Genomic DNA, 15747 nt, shown 5'->3' on the forward strand with positions numbered 1-15747 from the left:
GAGGTTGTCCTTAGTTTTCTGGTACCTGGTCCTGAGGTGAGCAGGGCGGGGGACAGTGGTCCTGAGTGGGAGCCCCGATGGAGAGGGTAGCAGAACTGTGGACTCTGGATCGGTGGCATGAAAGGCGTGCTCACGGTCCGTCAGTTCCTCTCTCTAGGAACTGGCTAGCTCCGGGAGAGGCAGTCCCCCGGATCAACGAGGCCCTAGATATCAAAGCCTCAAAAAACAGTACAGAATGACATGATGGATGTGCTCACCACCCCGAGGCTTGTTGGCTGCTCGGGCACACCTGAGCTCCACCCGCGGAGCTGGTGTTCGCCTGAGTCCTCTCTGTTCTTGGGATTCGCCAGCGGTCCTGCTGACTGTGATTTACACAGACCCACTCCGTAGCATGTGCTCCATTGAGATGTGAGTGCCAAACAGGTGTTGTGAGGAGATGCCTGGGCATTTTATGGGGGACACCACCACCCACGCCCAGAATCTGGACTCTTAGCTAAGGACTGTTGTTTAGGGATCCTGCTATGAGTTCCTACTTTGCTTTTCCCCAGGTACGTTTTAAAATAACCACTTAGGGACACCTGGATGGCTCAGTTGGTTAAGCGACTGCCTTTGGCTCGGGTCATGATCCTGGAGTCCCGGGATCGAGTCCCATATCGGGCTCCCTGCTCGGCAGGGAGTCTGCTTCTCCCTCTGACCCTCCCAATTCTCATGCTCATTCTCTCTCTCAAATAAATAAATATAATCTTTAAACAAAAATAAAGATAAAATAACCACTTATTTTATTCGAAAAGTTAGTGACCCTCGAAACATTAGTGACCTCTCCCCCACGCTCCTTAAAAATAATAGGTGCTTGCCACCCTGCTCTCTGTCTCCTGCTCTCTCATGACTGGCATGGGGGCTACCCTCACCCCAGTTCATTGCCCCTGGCCCTGTTGCTGGGATGTGTAAGCAATAAATCCTGTGACTTGACTTCCTCTGTGTAAGCGCGCTGAAACTACACCTTCCATCAGAACGGCCCTGGGGAACATGCGTGCTGAGGAAGCTCCCTGCTGAGCCCATGTGCATGGCTTGTGCCCTCTCCTGTAGCAGGTCATACCCTATGTATTCTTGATTCAGCACACTAGCTCCGCTTCCTAACCAGGTGTTGGTAAATGTGAGAAGAATTTTCTGGAAAGACTCAATATTGAGGCAAATTGCCTTTTCTTTTCTTTCTTTTTTTTTAAGCTTTTATTTATTTGACAGCACAAGTTGGGGGGATAGCAGAGGGGGAGGGAGAGAGAAGCAGGCTCCCCGCTGAGCAAGGAGCCTGATGAGGGACTCCATCCCAGGGCCTTGGGACCATGACCCGAGCTGAAGGCAACACTTAAAGACTGAGCCACCCAGGTGCCCAAAGCTGAACATTTTAGACAAGACATGATAGGTTTGATTTACGCAGGGATGGGACAGGAGCCTCGGGACAGCAGACCCCCACCCAAAGGAAAGACCTAGGCCTATGCCCAGAGATAGGTGAATGAGTGTGTTGGTTGAGGTGAGAATACGTATGTCAGCTACACAGGAATCCTCCTACAGTTCTCGGCTTCACCTGACATTTTCTGTTAATTGATGAACAGCTCTAATTACCTCAGATAATGGAGTTCCTACTCTTACAGTTCCCATTCTCAGAGATAAGGAGATTAAGACGGCATTAATTTGCTCAAATGAAGTAAGATTTGAACGCGGACCTGTCTGACTCCAAAGTCTGCACACTAGTGCCCCCCTTCTTTCTTGCAGAGGACATATTCCAGGGCCCCCAGTGGATGCCCCAAAAACCCAGATAGGACCAAACCCTGTATTTACTATTTACTATGTTTTTCTCCTGTAAGTACCTAGATACAGTTTTACTTATAAATTAGGCAGGGTAAGAAGTTAACAATAATAACTACTAATAAAATAGAACAATTACAGCAATATACAATAATAGAACTAGAAAACGTGGTTTTTCTGTCTCTTACAATATCTTACTGTCCTGTACTCCCCCTTCTTGTGATGACGTGAGATGGTACCAGGCCTGTGTGATGAGGCGAAGTGAGGTGAATGATGTAAACATTGGGGCGTAGTGTTGGGCTGTTCCTGACCTCTTGATGACATGACAGAAGGAGGATCATCTGCTTCCAGAAGGCCACAGTTGACTGCACGAAGTGAAGCTGTGGACGAGGCAGGGGGGAATGACTGTATGTATTCTAAATCAGTACACCAGCGTCAGTGCCCGAGTATTTCAAGCTTTCAGCAAGTATTTGTTGAACAGATAGGAAGATGAGTAAGCACTGGACCCTGTCATTATGAAATTGATGGTCTTGTAGGAGAAGGAGGCACGAAATAATTATGTTATTACCATATAACAATTATACAATCTACAAACCTAGATTTTTAAGTTTCTTGAATGAACAGGCATTTCCCAGGTAAGAAGGGGACAAGGTTCGAAACAGTGGGGATAGCTTTTGCACAGTTTGGGAGGAGTACAAGTGGTTCTATGTCTGAAGGGCGAGGTGGTGGGAGAGTTTATAAGGGCCAACATGTAAAGGTCAAGTCAAGGAGTTTCGACTCAATCTTCTAGAAATATCTGGGGAGCCACTGGAACACCTTAATCAGGAGAATGCATGGCAATGTTGACATGTTTGATTTTTCTGGTAGTAGGGACTAGGGTGTGTAAGCAAGGCCAAAGGATGAGTTGAACTGTGTTAATCCAGCAATAAAATTGAGACCTTTGGTTATGACTGCAACAGGTAGGATGAGTTCATAAAAGATTTGAGGAAGAAGTGGATGTAGAGTGTGGAGGCCAAGCGTGGATCTGGGAAGATATTGGTTCAGCCAACCACGATGGACACCACCAATGAGAGAAGACAAAGCTTTCAGGGTCAGACTCCAGTTTGAGTTTCCTGGGGGACCTTCGAATGGAGATGTTCCACACTTATACTAGGTCAGGAACAGCTAGGTGGCTGGTCCGGCACTGAAGGGAGAAGACAGGGTTGGATGTGTATCTGTGGTTGTCAGCAGACAGATGGGGGATGAGAGCAGTTTGTGGAGCAAAGGGCTGCTGAGAGCCCAGGAGAAGACCACAGTGTTGGGGTGGGCTGGGAGGAGGATCCAGTGAGAAGGGGCCCAACGGGGCTGAGGAAGGATCCTAGAGAGAGTGCCATCAGAGGAGGATGGAAAGAATTGCAAGCAGGTTTGCCAGTGGGGGCACATATCTGGTGCCCCCAAAGATGGAGTGTAGGGGAGAACTGAGCCCTGTCCACTGTTGTGATCGTGGATGTTTGTGTGAACCGCCCCTGATGGCAGTGGGCCGAAGCGGCGGTGAGTTAGGAAATTAAACAGAAAACAGGACACTGGGAAACCGTCAGAAGTCTGAAGAGGAGGGGAAAGACAAGGTAGTATGAAGCTAGGGAGAAAATGTGGCTATTGAATAGGGTAGGAGACACCTGAGCTACTTTATGGGCATCTGTATCTGAGGGTGTAGGAGGGACCCAGAGCCCAGGCAAAGCCAGCTTCCTGTCTCCTCTCCCTTTCTCCTCTCTTTGGGACCTATTGTGAGCCTCACTCTGTGTTTTTCTAAAGTAAATTCTTCCCCCAGCATGGGGCTGGAGCTCACAACCCTGAGATCAAGAGTCGCATGTTCTACCAGCAGAGCCAACCAGGTGCCCCCCACCCGCACTCTCTTTTTCAAAAGTCAGGGCTGGCTGTTACTTAATCCCTGGTAGGAAATTGAAGGAATAGCCTTTACCAAGGGAATATCTGGAAACAGCCAATGGCCTAGGAATCCCGTCTGTTGCTCTTTCTCTTCCGCTAGTGCCCCTGTTCCCCATCTTATACCCTCAAACTCCATCCCCACCCCTACCCATCACCCTGGCCTTTTCTTCTGCCCACAGAAGTCCAGTTCAGGCTTTTCCCCCACAGATAGGAGGGGTTGCCACACACCTCGAAAACCTCTTCAGCCAAGGTTAATTAGCTGCTAACTCTTGGTGGAGCTGAGCAAGTGGGAAAAGACCTAGGTATCATTCTCCCATTATGGAGGCAAGGTCACAGCTCAGGGGCAAGGTCACAGCCCAGGGTCAGCTCACAGCTGGGCCCGCTGAAGGCCTGTTTCTTCCTCTGTTCCACAAGGGCGTTGACTGAGGTCACCGCGATCCCTTCCTGTGGGGTCACTGCTTGATGTTCCATGAATGTGGGCTCAGTCCCTGGGCTTCCTGTATCTTGGCAAGTTCAGCACTTGTTGAGTGACTCTCAATTTACCCTGAATTGGAAGAGCTCAAGCAGGGGGAATCATGCCCAGCTTCCTGCTTACCCCTTGGGGTTTTTCTTTGCCAACCTCCAGTCACACTCTATCCCACACACATTCTGCCTTCTGAATTCATGAATGGCAAGCTAGAAGGTACAATGGGAAGAGCACTATCACTTCACCTGTCAGAATGGTTAAAATCAACAACCCAAGAAACAAATGTTACCGAGGATGTGGAGAAAGGGGAACCCTCTTCAATGTTGGCGGGAACGCAGACTGGTGCAGCCACTACCGAAAACAGTATAGGCGTTCCTCGAAAGTTAAAAATAGAATTGCGTTATGATCTAGCAATTTCCACTACTGGGTGTTTACCCAAAGAATCTGAAAACACAAATTGAAAAAGATACATGCCTTCCTATGTTTACTTCATTACTTACAATAGCCGAATTACAGAAGTAGCCCAAGCGTCCATCGGTAGATGAATGGATAAAGAAGATGTGGTATGTATGCACCATGGAATATCACTCAGCCATAAAAAAGAAAGAAATCTTACCATTTTCAACAGCATGGATAGCTCTAGAGGGTATAATGCTAAGTGAAATAAGTCGGAGAAAAACAAATACCATAAGATCTCGCTTGTGTGGAATTTAAGAAAAAAGGAAAAAACAAACTGAAACACAGACTCTGAACTCTAGAGAACACACTGATGGTCACCGGAGGGAGGGTGGGCGGGGGATGGGTGAGACAGGATGGGGATTAAGAAGTATACTTCTCATGGTAAGCACTGGGTGATGTGTGGAATTGTTGAATCACTATATTTCTACACCTGAAACTAATATAACACTGTATACTTATTATACTGGAATGAATATATATATATAAAAGCACTGAGCCAAGAGCAAGAAGGCAGCCATTTCGTATCCTTACAGTCCTGGCCAGTTGATTCTTCTGAGCCTCAGTTTCTTCTTCTGTAAATGGGATTTGTGATACCCATCACATGGTGGTGTGAGCTCTTCCATAAAATTGCCTATGTGAAGGGGTGCCTGGGTGGCTCAGTGGGTTAAAACCTCTGCCTTCAGCTCAGGTTATGATCCCAGGGTCCTGGGATCCAGTCCCGCATCGGGCTCTCTGCTCAGCAGGGAGCCTGCTTCCTCCTCTCTCTCTGCCTGCCTCTCTGCCTACTTGTGATCTCTGTCTGTCAAATAAATAAATAAAATCTTAAAAAAAAAAAAATGAAAAAAAATTGCCTCTGTGGAAAGGTCCCTGTCGAAATAAGTTTTCAGCCTACATGCTTCGGAGAGGAGGCTAAAATACCTGGGATTTCTGTGGAATACTTGTGCATGTCAAATCTGAAGGAAAAGAAAATACATTTCTTTTTTCTTAATCTTCCAGGAACTGGGACAGAATTTTTTCATTAGTACATTCCTGTGTCGTTTTGTCCATTCCTGGCTCTCTCCCTCCGCCTGACTCAGGAAGTGCGTTTTTACATTCTTTTCAGCTGATACAATTACAATGCAGTGATTGCCAAGGTAATAGAATAACACTCTTTCTCTGGCTTTATTTTTCTTTCTTCTTTTTTCCCCCTTGACAACAGAAAACTGCTTGTTTTTTTGTTGTTGTTGTTTGCTTTTTTGTTTTTTTGCCCCAGAAAATAAGCAACATCACTCTGTCAATGTTAATTTTGGCAGAAATTGAGTCATTTAAAATGGAAAAAGGGGAAAAAATTTCTTTTTGGGGGGGGCAAAGCTATAGAAATGAGAAGTTGTCTAGCATTAATTTGGTTGCACGTTTTTCAGGAATACTGATTATGACGTATTATTGACAATGACCGTCTCTGTGGTCAATGCTCACTTCTAGAAGAATTCTCTTTCCGGTGCACGTAGCGCAGTGACTGCGTCCATCGTTCTAGTTCTCTCTCTCTCCTTTTGCTCTGTCGCTTTGCCGTTCCCCTCACTAAAAAGATGCAGCCTGTTAACCCATCTTTTGCATTTGGACTTGGCCGGGTGACTCTCTTTTATCTATGAGGTGTTAGCAGCCATGATAAAAGGAAAAGCTTTAAAAAGTGCTGTTGTATTTCCACAAGTCCTTTTGGACCCCTCACAGCACCATGAAAACCTGCTCAGGCTAGCCTATTGGAGGGATGGGAGAGGGATGCCAGCCAAGGCTGGTCCAGGACAGGTGACCCACAGGCTTAGGAACAAAAATAATGTGTACTGTTACAACAATAACTAAATGATTCAGTGTATTTGCCTAAAATTTCGGTGCCTGGGGATGACCCATGATTTCTTCAACTGAAACGATGGACCAATTACCATACCTTAGGTCCCACTGATATTATAGTCGGCAGCCTGTAGAGGTAGTGTGAAGTGCCCATTCAAGGTAAACTACCCTTTACTTGTTCCCTGAGTATAACCTGCACCTCGTGCTTCTGTATCTTTGTACATTTCATTTCTCCCTACTGGAATTTCCTCCCCTCACTCCTTTGCCTATTTGAATCATACCAGACCCCCAAGGACCTACTTAAAACCAGTGTTTTCTGAATGACCTATGGCTGCTCCCTGCCTACAGCAGCCCCTCCAGCCTATTAACTCTTAGGATATTTCTTGTTTGAGCCATAAATGGGGGATTCAACACATGCTGCCTTATTTGGTTACTCTTCCTTCCTTTCCCTCCCTCCCTTTCCCTCTCTCTTCCTCTCTCTCTTTCTCTCTTCCTTCCTTCCTTTCTTTCTCTTTGTCTTGAACAAATACATACATATTCACAGACACACACATGATAAAGGACATATGGAAAATGTTTAAAAATCATAAGTTAGGTTTGTGGTGGTTTTAAAATACATCCATGAATTCTTGACACTCCTCCTCTCAAAAGGCATGGCCTAATTTCCCTCTCCTTGAATGTGGGCTGGGCTTTTAGCAGATGGAATAGGCGGAAGTGATAGTGTGTAACTTTGATACTAGTCCATAAAAGGCTCTGCATCTTCCTCCTTGGTCTGTCTCTTGGATCACTCCATCTGGGGGGAAGCCAGCCGCCATGTTGTGAGGGCACTCAAGTGTTACTGTGGAGAGGCCCACATGAGAGAGCTCATGCCAACTGGCTACTGTTTCTGATCTGTGGTTGTTTATTAAGCTAATTTTCAAGTTTCTGGAAGGAATGGCTCATCTTCCACTAAGTCTTGCATAGTACCTTGACAAGGGAAGTACAGAGCTTTTCACTAAAGACATTAGTATTTGTAGTTTCACTGACCATGGAGGGTTAATTTTTAGGTATCATCACTAATAAATAAAACCAAAAGGGAAGGAAGTGAAAACTTGAAAAGGGGTAAAAGTTAGAGGCTTCCAGACCTGAATTTGTTGAATGTCACCCTACTCTACTATAATGGCCATGGGGAAAGTAAGAACTGTCTCAAAATGTTACCTTTCCCCTGAAGACTGGCCTGATTTCCCTTTCTCCTCGAATCAGCTGTGCTCTCTCCCTCCTTCAAATGTCCGTCCCTCTTCACTCGTATTTCTCCTAGGCCACCTCACCTAACTTACCTTGTGTGAGAGCCAGTCATGCTCCTGATTGCCTTCACCATCCCATATAGAAGATCGGAGAGGCTACCCTGTAATTCCAAATGCATCGATATTTGCAATATCTTAAATGACTTAACTCAGGACCTCATCATTGCTTATATGGGAAACTACAAAAATCCTGTAACTGGCCTTCCTGCTTCCAGCCTTGCTTCTCTCCCTCATCTTTCAACTAGTTAGCAATACACAACATGGAATTCAATTCAAAAGGAAAAATCCAATCAGGCCATTCTCCTCCTAAAGAAGAAAAAGAAGAAGGAGGAGAAGAAGAAGAAGATCTCAGATCTCCCCTTTTCTGTGGGATAAAGGCCAAGGTCCTAGGCTTGGCATGCATGGCCCAGTAAGATCTGCCCCAGCTTAACCTTGTAGACCAACCTCAAACTTCACTCAAACAGGAGGGAGTGGCTTGTGCATCATTATTCACACTAGGCTGCTTCTCCCCAGCTGTAACTGCCTCTCTTCCTCCCTAGTTGTCTCATTTGGCCCAACCCAGCCCATCCTGCCCTTCCCTCCTCTCCCCCAACCTTTCTCACTCCTTTTAGGAGCTACATTGATGGTTGTGCTTGCAACATTGCACTGTGGGTCTCTGATGAAGTGGAAGCTTCCTGAGAACAAAGACTGGGTTGTTAACATCTTCACAGGTGCAGAATTTACCGAAGTGCCCAGCACATAGCAGTACTAAAAAAATGATTCGGTGGGTGGATGGAGTGGGAATATGCCTGAAACTGTGGCCCAAAGCACACCAGTTTATTATTGGCCCATCTAGATGTAGCCTTGACCTAGAAATCTGTTGTCTTCGATGAGCTCCTCTTTGTATGGTCTTGTCTTCCAGGATTAGGTAGGATTGAGTTGGGCTGGGTTCAGTGGCACCTGTTAGATTTAGGTATTTACTCGCCATCCTTGGTGCCAGGCCCATCTTGGGCAGATGAAGACACACTTAAATGTCACATGATGGCTGCTGATACTCCTTGAGCACTTATTATGTACCAGGTATTGTTCTAAGTGCTTGATGTGAATGAGTTCATTCAACCCACACAGCCTGATGGGGTACATATTATTAGTATCTCCGTTTTACAGAGGAGGGTCAGTAACTTCTCTAAGATCACCCAGCTATTGAAAACAGAACCTGCATACCCACCTGGGCAGCCTGGCTCAAGAGGCCATCGTCATTACTACCACCTTGTATCTCCCCACATTCATGTTGACCCTTTTTCCCAAGGGAAAGGAGAGGGAGGCATTAAGAAGAGAACATTTCTGCTTGATTTTTTTTATTTATCCGGTTTACTACATGACCTAATGATGCACATTTAGCCAGGATGAGGCCCATCTTTTCTTATTTTCATCCGTATACACTTACTTACCCATAAAGATCACTCACTTTTCTCACCCAGATTCGAATGATTAGCAAAGAACCATATGATGCAAACGGTTTTGCTCTTTGCAAGCCATCTGTGTTTCCCATTGTGCTGCAAACCACACCATTGGCTTCCTCTTTACCTTTGTAGCGAGAGCACAGCGTTTGTCACTCAGTGTCTGAGCAACTTCAGTGACACCACGAGGAAAGGTCTGTACTGGGCCAAATGGCACACATCCCACATGTGGCATCTTTCTTTCTCTTTCTGAGTAAGTGTCATAATTCTGCATGTCTCTGTCGTCCCAGGAGCTTGTCAACAGGAGGCTGTTGGGTGGTGGAGGAGGACAATTTGGTATTTAAAGGCAAAAATTGTGCCACACATTTTGAGTTTAGGCACTAATTTTTGACTTAACCAAGAACAGTGTCCTGGTTTACCTCAGCGCACTTGAGTTCTAGAGAGATGCGGTGCTTGGTTGAGTTCGTGAACCTGGGCCCACCGATGTTCACATTTGTCTATGCTGCCCTGAGTTTACCTTATCCTCCTGGACCCATCTGTGGAGGCCTAGGCTGCCCAGACTGAGAGGTGACCTCATGTCTTGTCTGATGTATTTGCTTTGGGAATGTGGATGGATGGAAGGGAAAGTTATGAGAGCACTTAGAAATTTTAGGCAAAGCTAAAAGAAGGTTCTGGATATCCCTGGGAGAAGTGGGAATTGATCTGAGGACTGAGAAGGGGCTGAAAGATTCACCGGGCTCTGCTAAAGGGCACATGGAGGGTCTTAGCTGGCCCAGGAGCACTTAAACATATAACCGTGGAGGAATGGGGAGATTTGGAATACAACAGATGACCTGTGCTGGGAATGGGTTATGGGTTCCTGTGTTATGGGTTCCTTTAGTGGCGAGGCCTATAAATCCCACCTTAGGATAATTTTTAAAATGCTTAAAATAAAATGCATAGGATTATAAGGGAAATCCATCATACTTAAATGCAATTATCGGTATCGTTTTAAATGATGATGTAGTCATTTACTGGCTTCTTGGCGGTTCCATCTCAAGATCTAGAGGTGGTCTGTTAACCACCAAACTTTGAAGGCGTAATGAATGTGAATCATGTTTCAAGATGTTTTCAACAACAGTAATGTAACATGAACATATCTCTGCTTTGTTGTCTACCTTCATGATGGAAGGAAATGCTAAATTTTCATTAAGACGAGTGAAAAATAAAGATGTAGGGTTTTTTTTTTTTTTTTTTTCCCAATTTGACTTTATGGACCTTGAATCCTGAGTGTGGACTCAGGCTAAGAACTGATGTGGAGACTAGACGGAGTTCATACGGGGACCTGAGTGGGAAGTTAGGGGAACTAAGTGAACTTAATCAGCAGTGTGGCCAGAGCTGTGGCTAACACATGAAGAAGTGACAGCCTTCAGCACAATGGTGTGCTTCGTAAACATCGGCTTGAGCCGAATGGGGCTCATGTCTCAGCAGACGGTAGATCGTGTGAGGCACGGATCAGGTCTGGGACCTGATGGGGTGAGAGGGGGCCTGTGGGGCTAGTTATGAGACTAGGTTAGTGGCCGGGTGGATGGATGCTCACCAGACTGGCTTGGCTGGGCAGGTCCGGTGGCTGGTACGTTCCAATTTGTCCTGTTCAGTTGTTTAGTATGATTATTTGTTTATTTTTAAATTTTATGTATGTATGTATGTATGTATTTAGAGGGTGATTCTTAAGTAAACATGCTTTGTGTATTTGGACTGTGTGTTTGGCTTGTGTAGAGTAGAAAACAGGGTGTGTATTGTGCAACAAGTCAGACATTGCAAATTCTCTCCTTCACACACTTCTTTTTTTTTTTTTTTTTTTTAATTCTGGTGAGCAGACTGGAAGCCCAGGGTGAAGGCAAGTAGTAACCAAGTTCAAAAAAGGGAAGCTGGAAGCTTTTCTTTAACCCACATAGACAATTATCCAAACTGGACCTGTATTTCTTGCTTCTAAGTGCTGACTCCCTTTAAAGCACTCATTTTTTATAGAACCATGGTTTTTATGTGAAGGGCATATGAATCAGGAAGCAACTTGAAAGAACTTTGGAAGCCTGCTCTTTGTCCTGACAATTATGGAGGCAAAATTATAAATAAGGGAAGAAGTTGAATGCTGATCAATTGAATGGTTGCACTATTTAGCAAAGGTATACTTTGTCTGGATTAATTTTTTTTAAAGATTTTATTTATCTATTTGACAGACATAGATCACAAGCAGGCAGAGAGGCAGGCAGAGGGAGAGGAAGCAGGCTCCCTGCTGAGCAGAGACCTGCCCCCCCACCCATGCGGGGCTCAATCCCAGGACCCTGAGATCATGACCTGAGCCGAAGGCAGAGGCTTAACCCACTGAGCCACTCAGGCACCCCTGGATTTTTTTTTATTATTATTTTTTTTATTTATTTTTTAATTTATTTGACACACGGAGAGAGCACAAGTAGGCAGAGAGGCAGGCAGAGAGAGAGGGGGAAGCAGGCTCCCTGCTGAGCAGAGAGCCCAATGCGGGGCTCGATCCCAGGACCCTGAGATCATGACCTGAGCCGAAGGCAGAGGCTTTAACCCACTGAGCCACCCAGGTGCCCCCTGGATTAATTTTTTAATAAACATAAAGACTGATTAGTTCTGCCAGAATACAGCACTCAATGAATTAATGTTATCAGTGAACGAGCTCATGGACTTAGCACCTCAGCGTGGCCTCCCTGATCTAGACCTGTCTCCCCTCACCCTGACTAGCTTCCTTCCATAGAAAAACCACTAATATGGGAGGGACCTAGGGAGAGACCCATTTTTTTCTCATCTTACAGAGACTGTATTCATAGAAGAAATTGTTTGGGGTTGGAAGTTCTCTGCCTTCAAGGGCATAAGGTTTTTGTATGTGTATGTGTAAGATGTTGCTTGTTGTGTTTGATATTCTCTGGGTAGGTTTTGTATAATGCGGAATCATTTGAAGTTGCTATTTCTGTGTATCAAAAATGGTAAATTATAGGGGCACCCGGGTGGCTCAGTCGGTTAAGTGTCTGGATTCGGCTCAGGCCATGATCCCAAGGTCCTGGGATCGAGCCCCACATTGAGCTCCTTGCTCCGCAGGGAGTCTGCTTCTCCCTCTGCCACTTTCCCTGCTTGTGCTCTCTCTCTCTCTCTCTCTCTCTCTCGTTGTCAAAATAAACAAATCCTTTCAAAAAGTGGTCATTTATGGGCCATTTTATATGATCAACCTAACATCCTCCCTTTAAATAATATTGTAATGGTAAATTTGGCAATCCCAGTGATCTTTTTGGAAAAAAAGAAAATCCCATTATCATCCAAGAATTGTTTGGGTTTCAAAAGCCTGGCCCCGGTGTTGTGTGTCAGGGCTCAGCTGTATATCCGTCAGTCAGTGAGAATTGGAGCTGCTTACGCAAAGGGTTCCATTAGGAAGAGAAAGCAACAGAACAGTTCTCTGAAGTATTTTACTGCTGAGGAGGAGAGATAGGGACAACATCTCCCACAGAGAATGTCTTTATAAAAATAGTTGCTTCAGCGAATGGCCCCAGTGCACAGCCATTTGAGTGACCTCTGTCGACCATTCAAAAATACCTGTGATACTTCCGTGCTGTTGCTTCACCTTTCTGAGAAAGCGGTACCTTCCCGCTCGTGTTCGTGACCTCGTGCCTCCGTGGGGCCTTCCTCCATTCACGGTCCATCTCCCCTCTGCAGCTCCTCTGCCCTTAAGCACACCTGGCCGGCCCACCCTGCTTCTCCCTTCTCAGCTGCCACTGCCCGCTGCCACCTTATTCTTCTGTTTCCTGCCTCCACAAAACTTCTCGAAGTAGTTCCCACCTCTTGCAGTCGCTTCTTATCCTTGAAATCCTCGGCCTCCGCTCTGTTGAAATCTCTATTACAAAGATCTCCCCTGATACCGTCCTCATCAAACTAAAAGGACTGTGCCCTGACTTTAGGGTCCTAGCCCTCACAGCAGCTTTTCAGCAAGCAGACAAGACCTTTTTTCTTTTTCTTTTTCTTTTTTTTTTTTTTTAAGATTTACTTATTTATTTATTTGAGAGAGAGAGAGGGAGAGGGAGAGAGAACACAAGCAGGGGAAGGGGGAGGGAGAAGCAGGCTGCCTGCTGAGCAAGAGCCCAAAGTGAGGCTGATCCCTGGATCTTGCGACATGATCTGAGCCAAAGGCAGCTGCTTAGCTGCCTGAGCCACTCAGGTGACCCCCAGACAAACCCTTTTGTGGAACATTTTTCCGTCCTCTGGTTTCCAAGCTACTATGTCCTGTCTGCTCTCCTATCTCCCTCACTTTTCCTTCTGTAGGTGTGTTCCTCATCCTATCCCCTAAATAGAGAGACCCTCTAGGAATCTCTCTTTAGCCCTCCTCCTTCTATTCCCTCACACTGCCTAGTGCTATAACTGACCTAATCTGCGCTTGTGGCCCAGAACCTTCTGTGGTTATAAACAGGCATTCACAGGAAGCGGTGAGAAGCGATGGAGACAGCCAGGGATTTCACATTTGCAAATCTAGTTTCAAGTCAGGCTCAGCCATTTACAAGTTTGACTTTGCTAAATGTGGGAATATCACAGACTTCTTAAAAGGACTAGATTACAAAGATTTTCAAAGGGTTGAGTAGACCTCAAAGTAAAAATACATATTTATTGAGGCACCTGGGTGGCTCAGTGGGTTAAGGCCCCTGCCTTTGGCTCAGATCATGATCCCAGGGTCCTGGATCGAGCCCCGCATCAGGCTCTCTGCTCAACAGGGAGCCCGCTTCCTCCACTCTGTCTGCCTGCCTTTCTGCCTACTTGTGATCTCTGTCAAATAAATAAATAAATCTTTAAAAAATTTTTTTAAAAAAATTTATTTATTTATACTTTTCTATATCTATAAACACATATATAGAATATATGTTATTTCAATGTTATTTCCCAATGTTTGCTGGATATCCTTCCTATGTAATTTATGGTATTCAAATTTAGTATTTTCAAAATCAAATGCAGTATCTTCTCCCTTACCCTTGAACACAACAGTCTCTTCTTGATACCCTTATTTCTATTTTTCTAAAGATTTTATTTATTTCTTTGTTTGTTTATTTATTTCCTTATAGAGAGAACAGGGGGTAGGGGCAGAGGGAGAGAGAAAATCCCAAGCAGACTCTGTGCTGAGCACGGAGCCCAATATAGGGCTTGATCTCACAACCCTGATATCATAACTTGAGCAGAAAGCAAGAGTCAGACGCTTAACTGACTGAGCCACCCAGGTGCCCTGTGATACCCTTACTTTTATTAAGAGAATCATTATTCTCTCAGTCAGCCTCACAAAACTTGCCATCATTTTCGATTTCTAACAGCCTTCCATCCCTCCATCCACCTCTTCTACCTCCGAGCATCCAAGTCACTAAAAAACTCTCTAGATTTTATCTCCGTAGTAGCTCTTCTAGTCGCTTTCTTTGCATTCCGATTGCAGCAATCATTTCTCTCCTAGGCTACCATGATTTCCTAATGTTTCTTTCTTTCTTTTTTTAATATTTTACTTATTTGACAGAGAGAGAGAGCACAAGTAAGCAGAGCGTCAGGGAGAGGGGGAGAGAGAGAGAGAAGCAGGCTCTCTGCTGAGCAGGGAGCCTGATGTGGGGCTCGATCCCAGGACCCTGGAATCATGACCCAAGCTGAAGGCAGCTGCTTAACCAACGGAGCCACCTGGGCGCCCCCCTAATGTTTATTTCTAACTTCCATCATCCTACACAGCTGTCAGATTGATTTTCCTAAGACCTTTCCAACATTTCCAGTGGATCCTCCATCACTTGATGAGTCAAATCCAAACTTTAAGATGTGCTAGTCAAGAACGTCATGCTTTGGGCCCCAAATTCCTGTCCAGCCTTACCTCCTTCTATTCATCTTCATGTGTGTAAACTTAATCCATTTGTTAAAACTTTATTTATTTATGTGAGAGAGAGAATGAGAAAGAGAGAGAGCGTGAGAGGGGAGGAGGTCAGAGGGAGAAGCAGACTCCCTGCTCAGCAGGGAGCCCGACGTGGGACTCGATCCTCGGTCCACGATCATGACCTGAGCTGAAGGCAGTCACTTAACCAACTGAGACACCCAGGCACCACCCCCCCAATCCATTTTATCACTCCCTAATTCCTAAACAATTCTTTTGATTCCTACTCATACAGTCTTGTCATGAATTATCATAATCTTTCCAATTCTTAAAATTCCACTTCTCAAACGGTCTCTTGCTTAAATCTCTCCTGTTTCCCTCCCCTCAAAATGCAATCTCTCCTTCCCTCAAATTCCTTAAAGCACTCTTATCATCTCCCTGTTACAGAGAGAGGACTACCATCCTATCTGACTAAATTATAAAATCACAAAGTCAAAGACGATCCCTAACTCATCTTTGTGTCTTAGCTCCTGAAGCATCAGAAATACTATAAGTTGTTGAATAAGTATTTATTGAATTGGCAAATAAGGCAGTAGAAGATAGGGTGCTAGTTTACACAGTAAAATGTTTCAGATATGGTACCCATCTCCTGATGCCATGGAAGATACTGAAAAG

At 45.2% G+C, this 15747-nt stretch overlaps 1 protein-coding gene across 1 annotated transcript in view; it reads left to right on the forward strand.

The window, feature by feature from the left end:
* The first annotated feature begins 9368 nt into the window (after positions 1-9368).
* CD101 (CD101 molecule) overlaps positions 9369-15747 on the forward strand; it is a 36719-nt gene continuing 30340 nt past the window's right edge. Inside the window, exon 1 of the mRNA XM_044238998.1 lies at positions 9369-9450. Within this exon, the coding sequence (XP_044094933.1) occupies positions 9408-9450 (43 nt within the window). The 5' untranslated portion in view covers positions 9369-9407. The remainder of the gene's footprint in view (positions 9451-15747) is intronic.

This window comes from Neovison vison, chromosome 2, assembly GCF_020171115.1.
Source record: "Neovison vison isolate M4711 chromosome 2, ASM_NN_V1, whole genome shotgun sequence".
Taxonomy (NCBI): Eukaryota; Metazoa; Chordata; class Mammalia; order Carnivora; family Mustelidae; genus Neogale; species Neogale vison.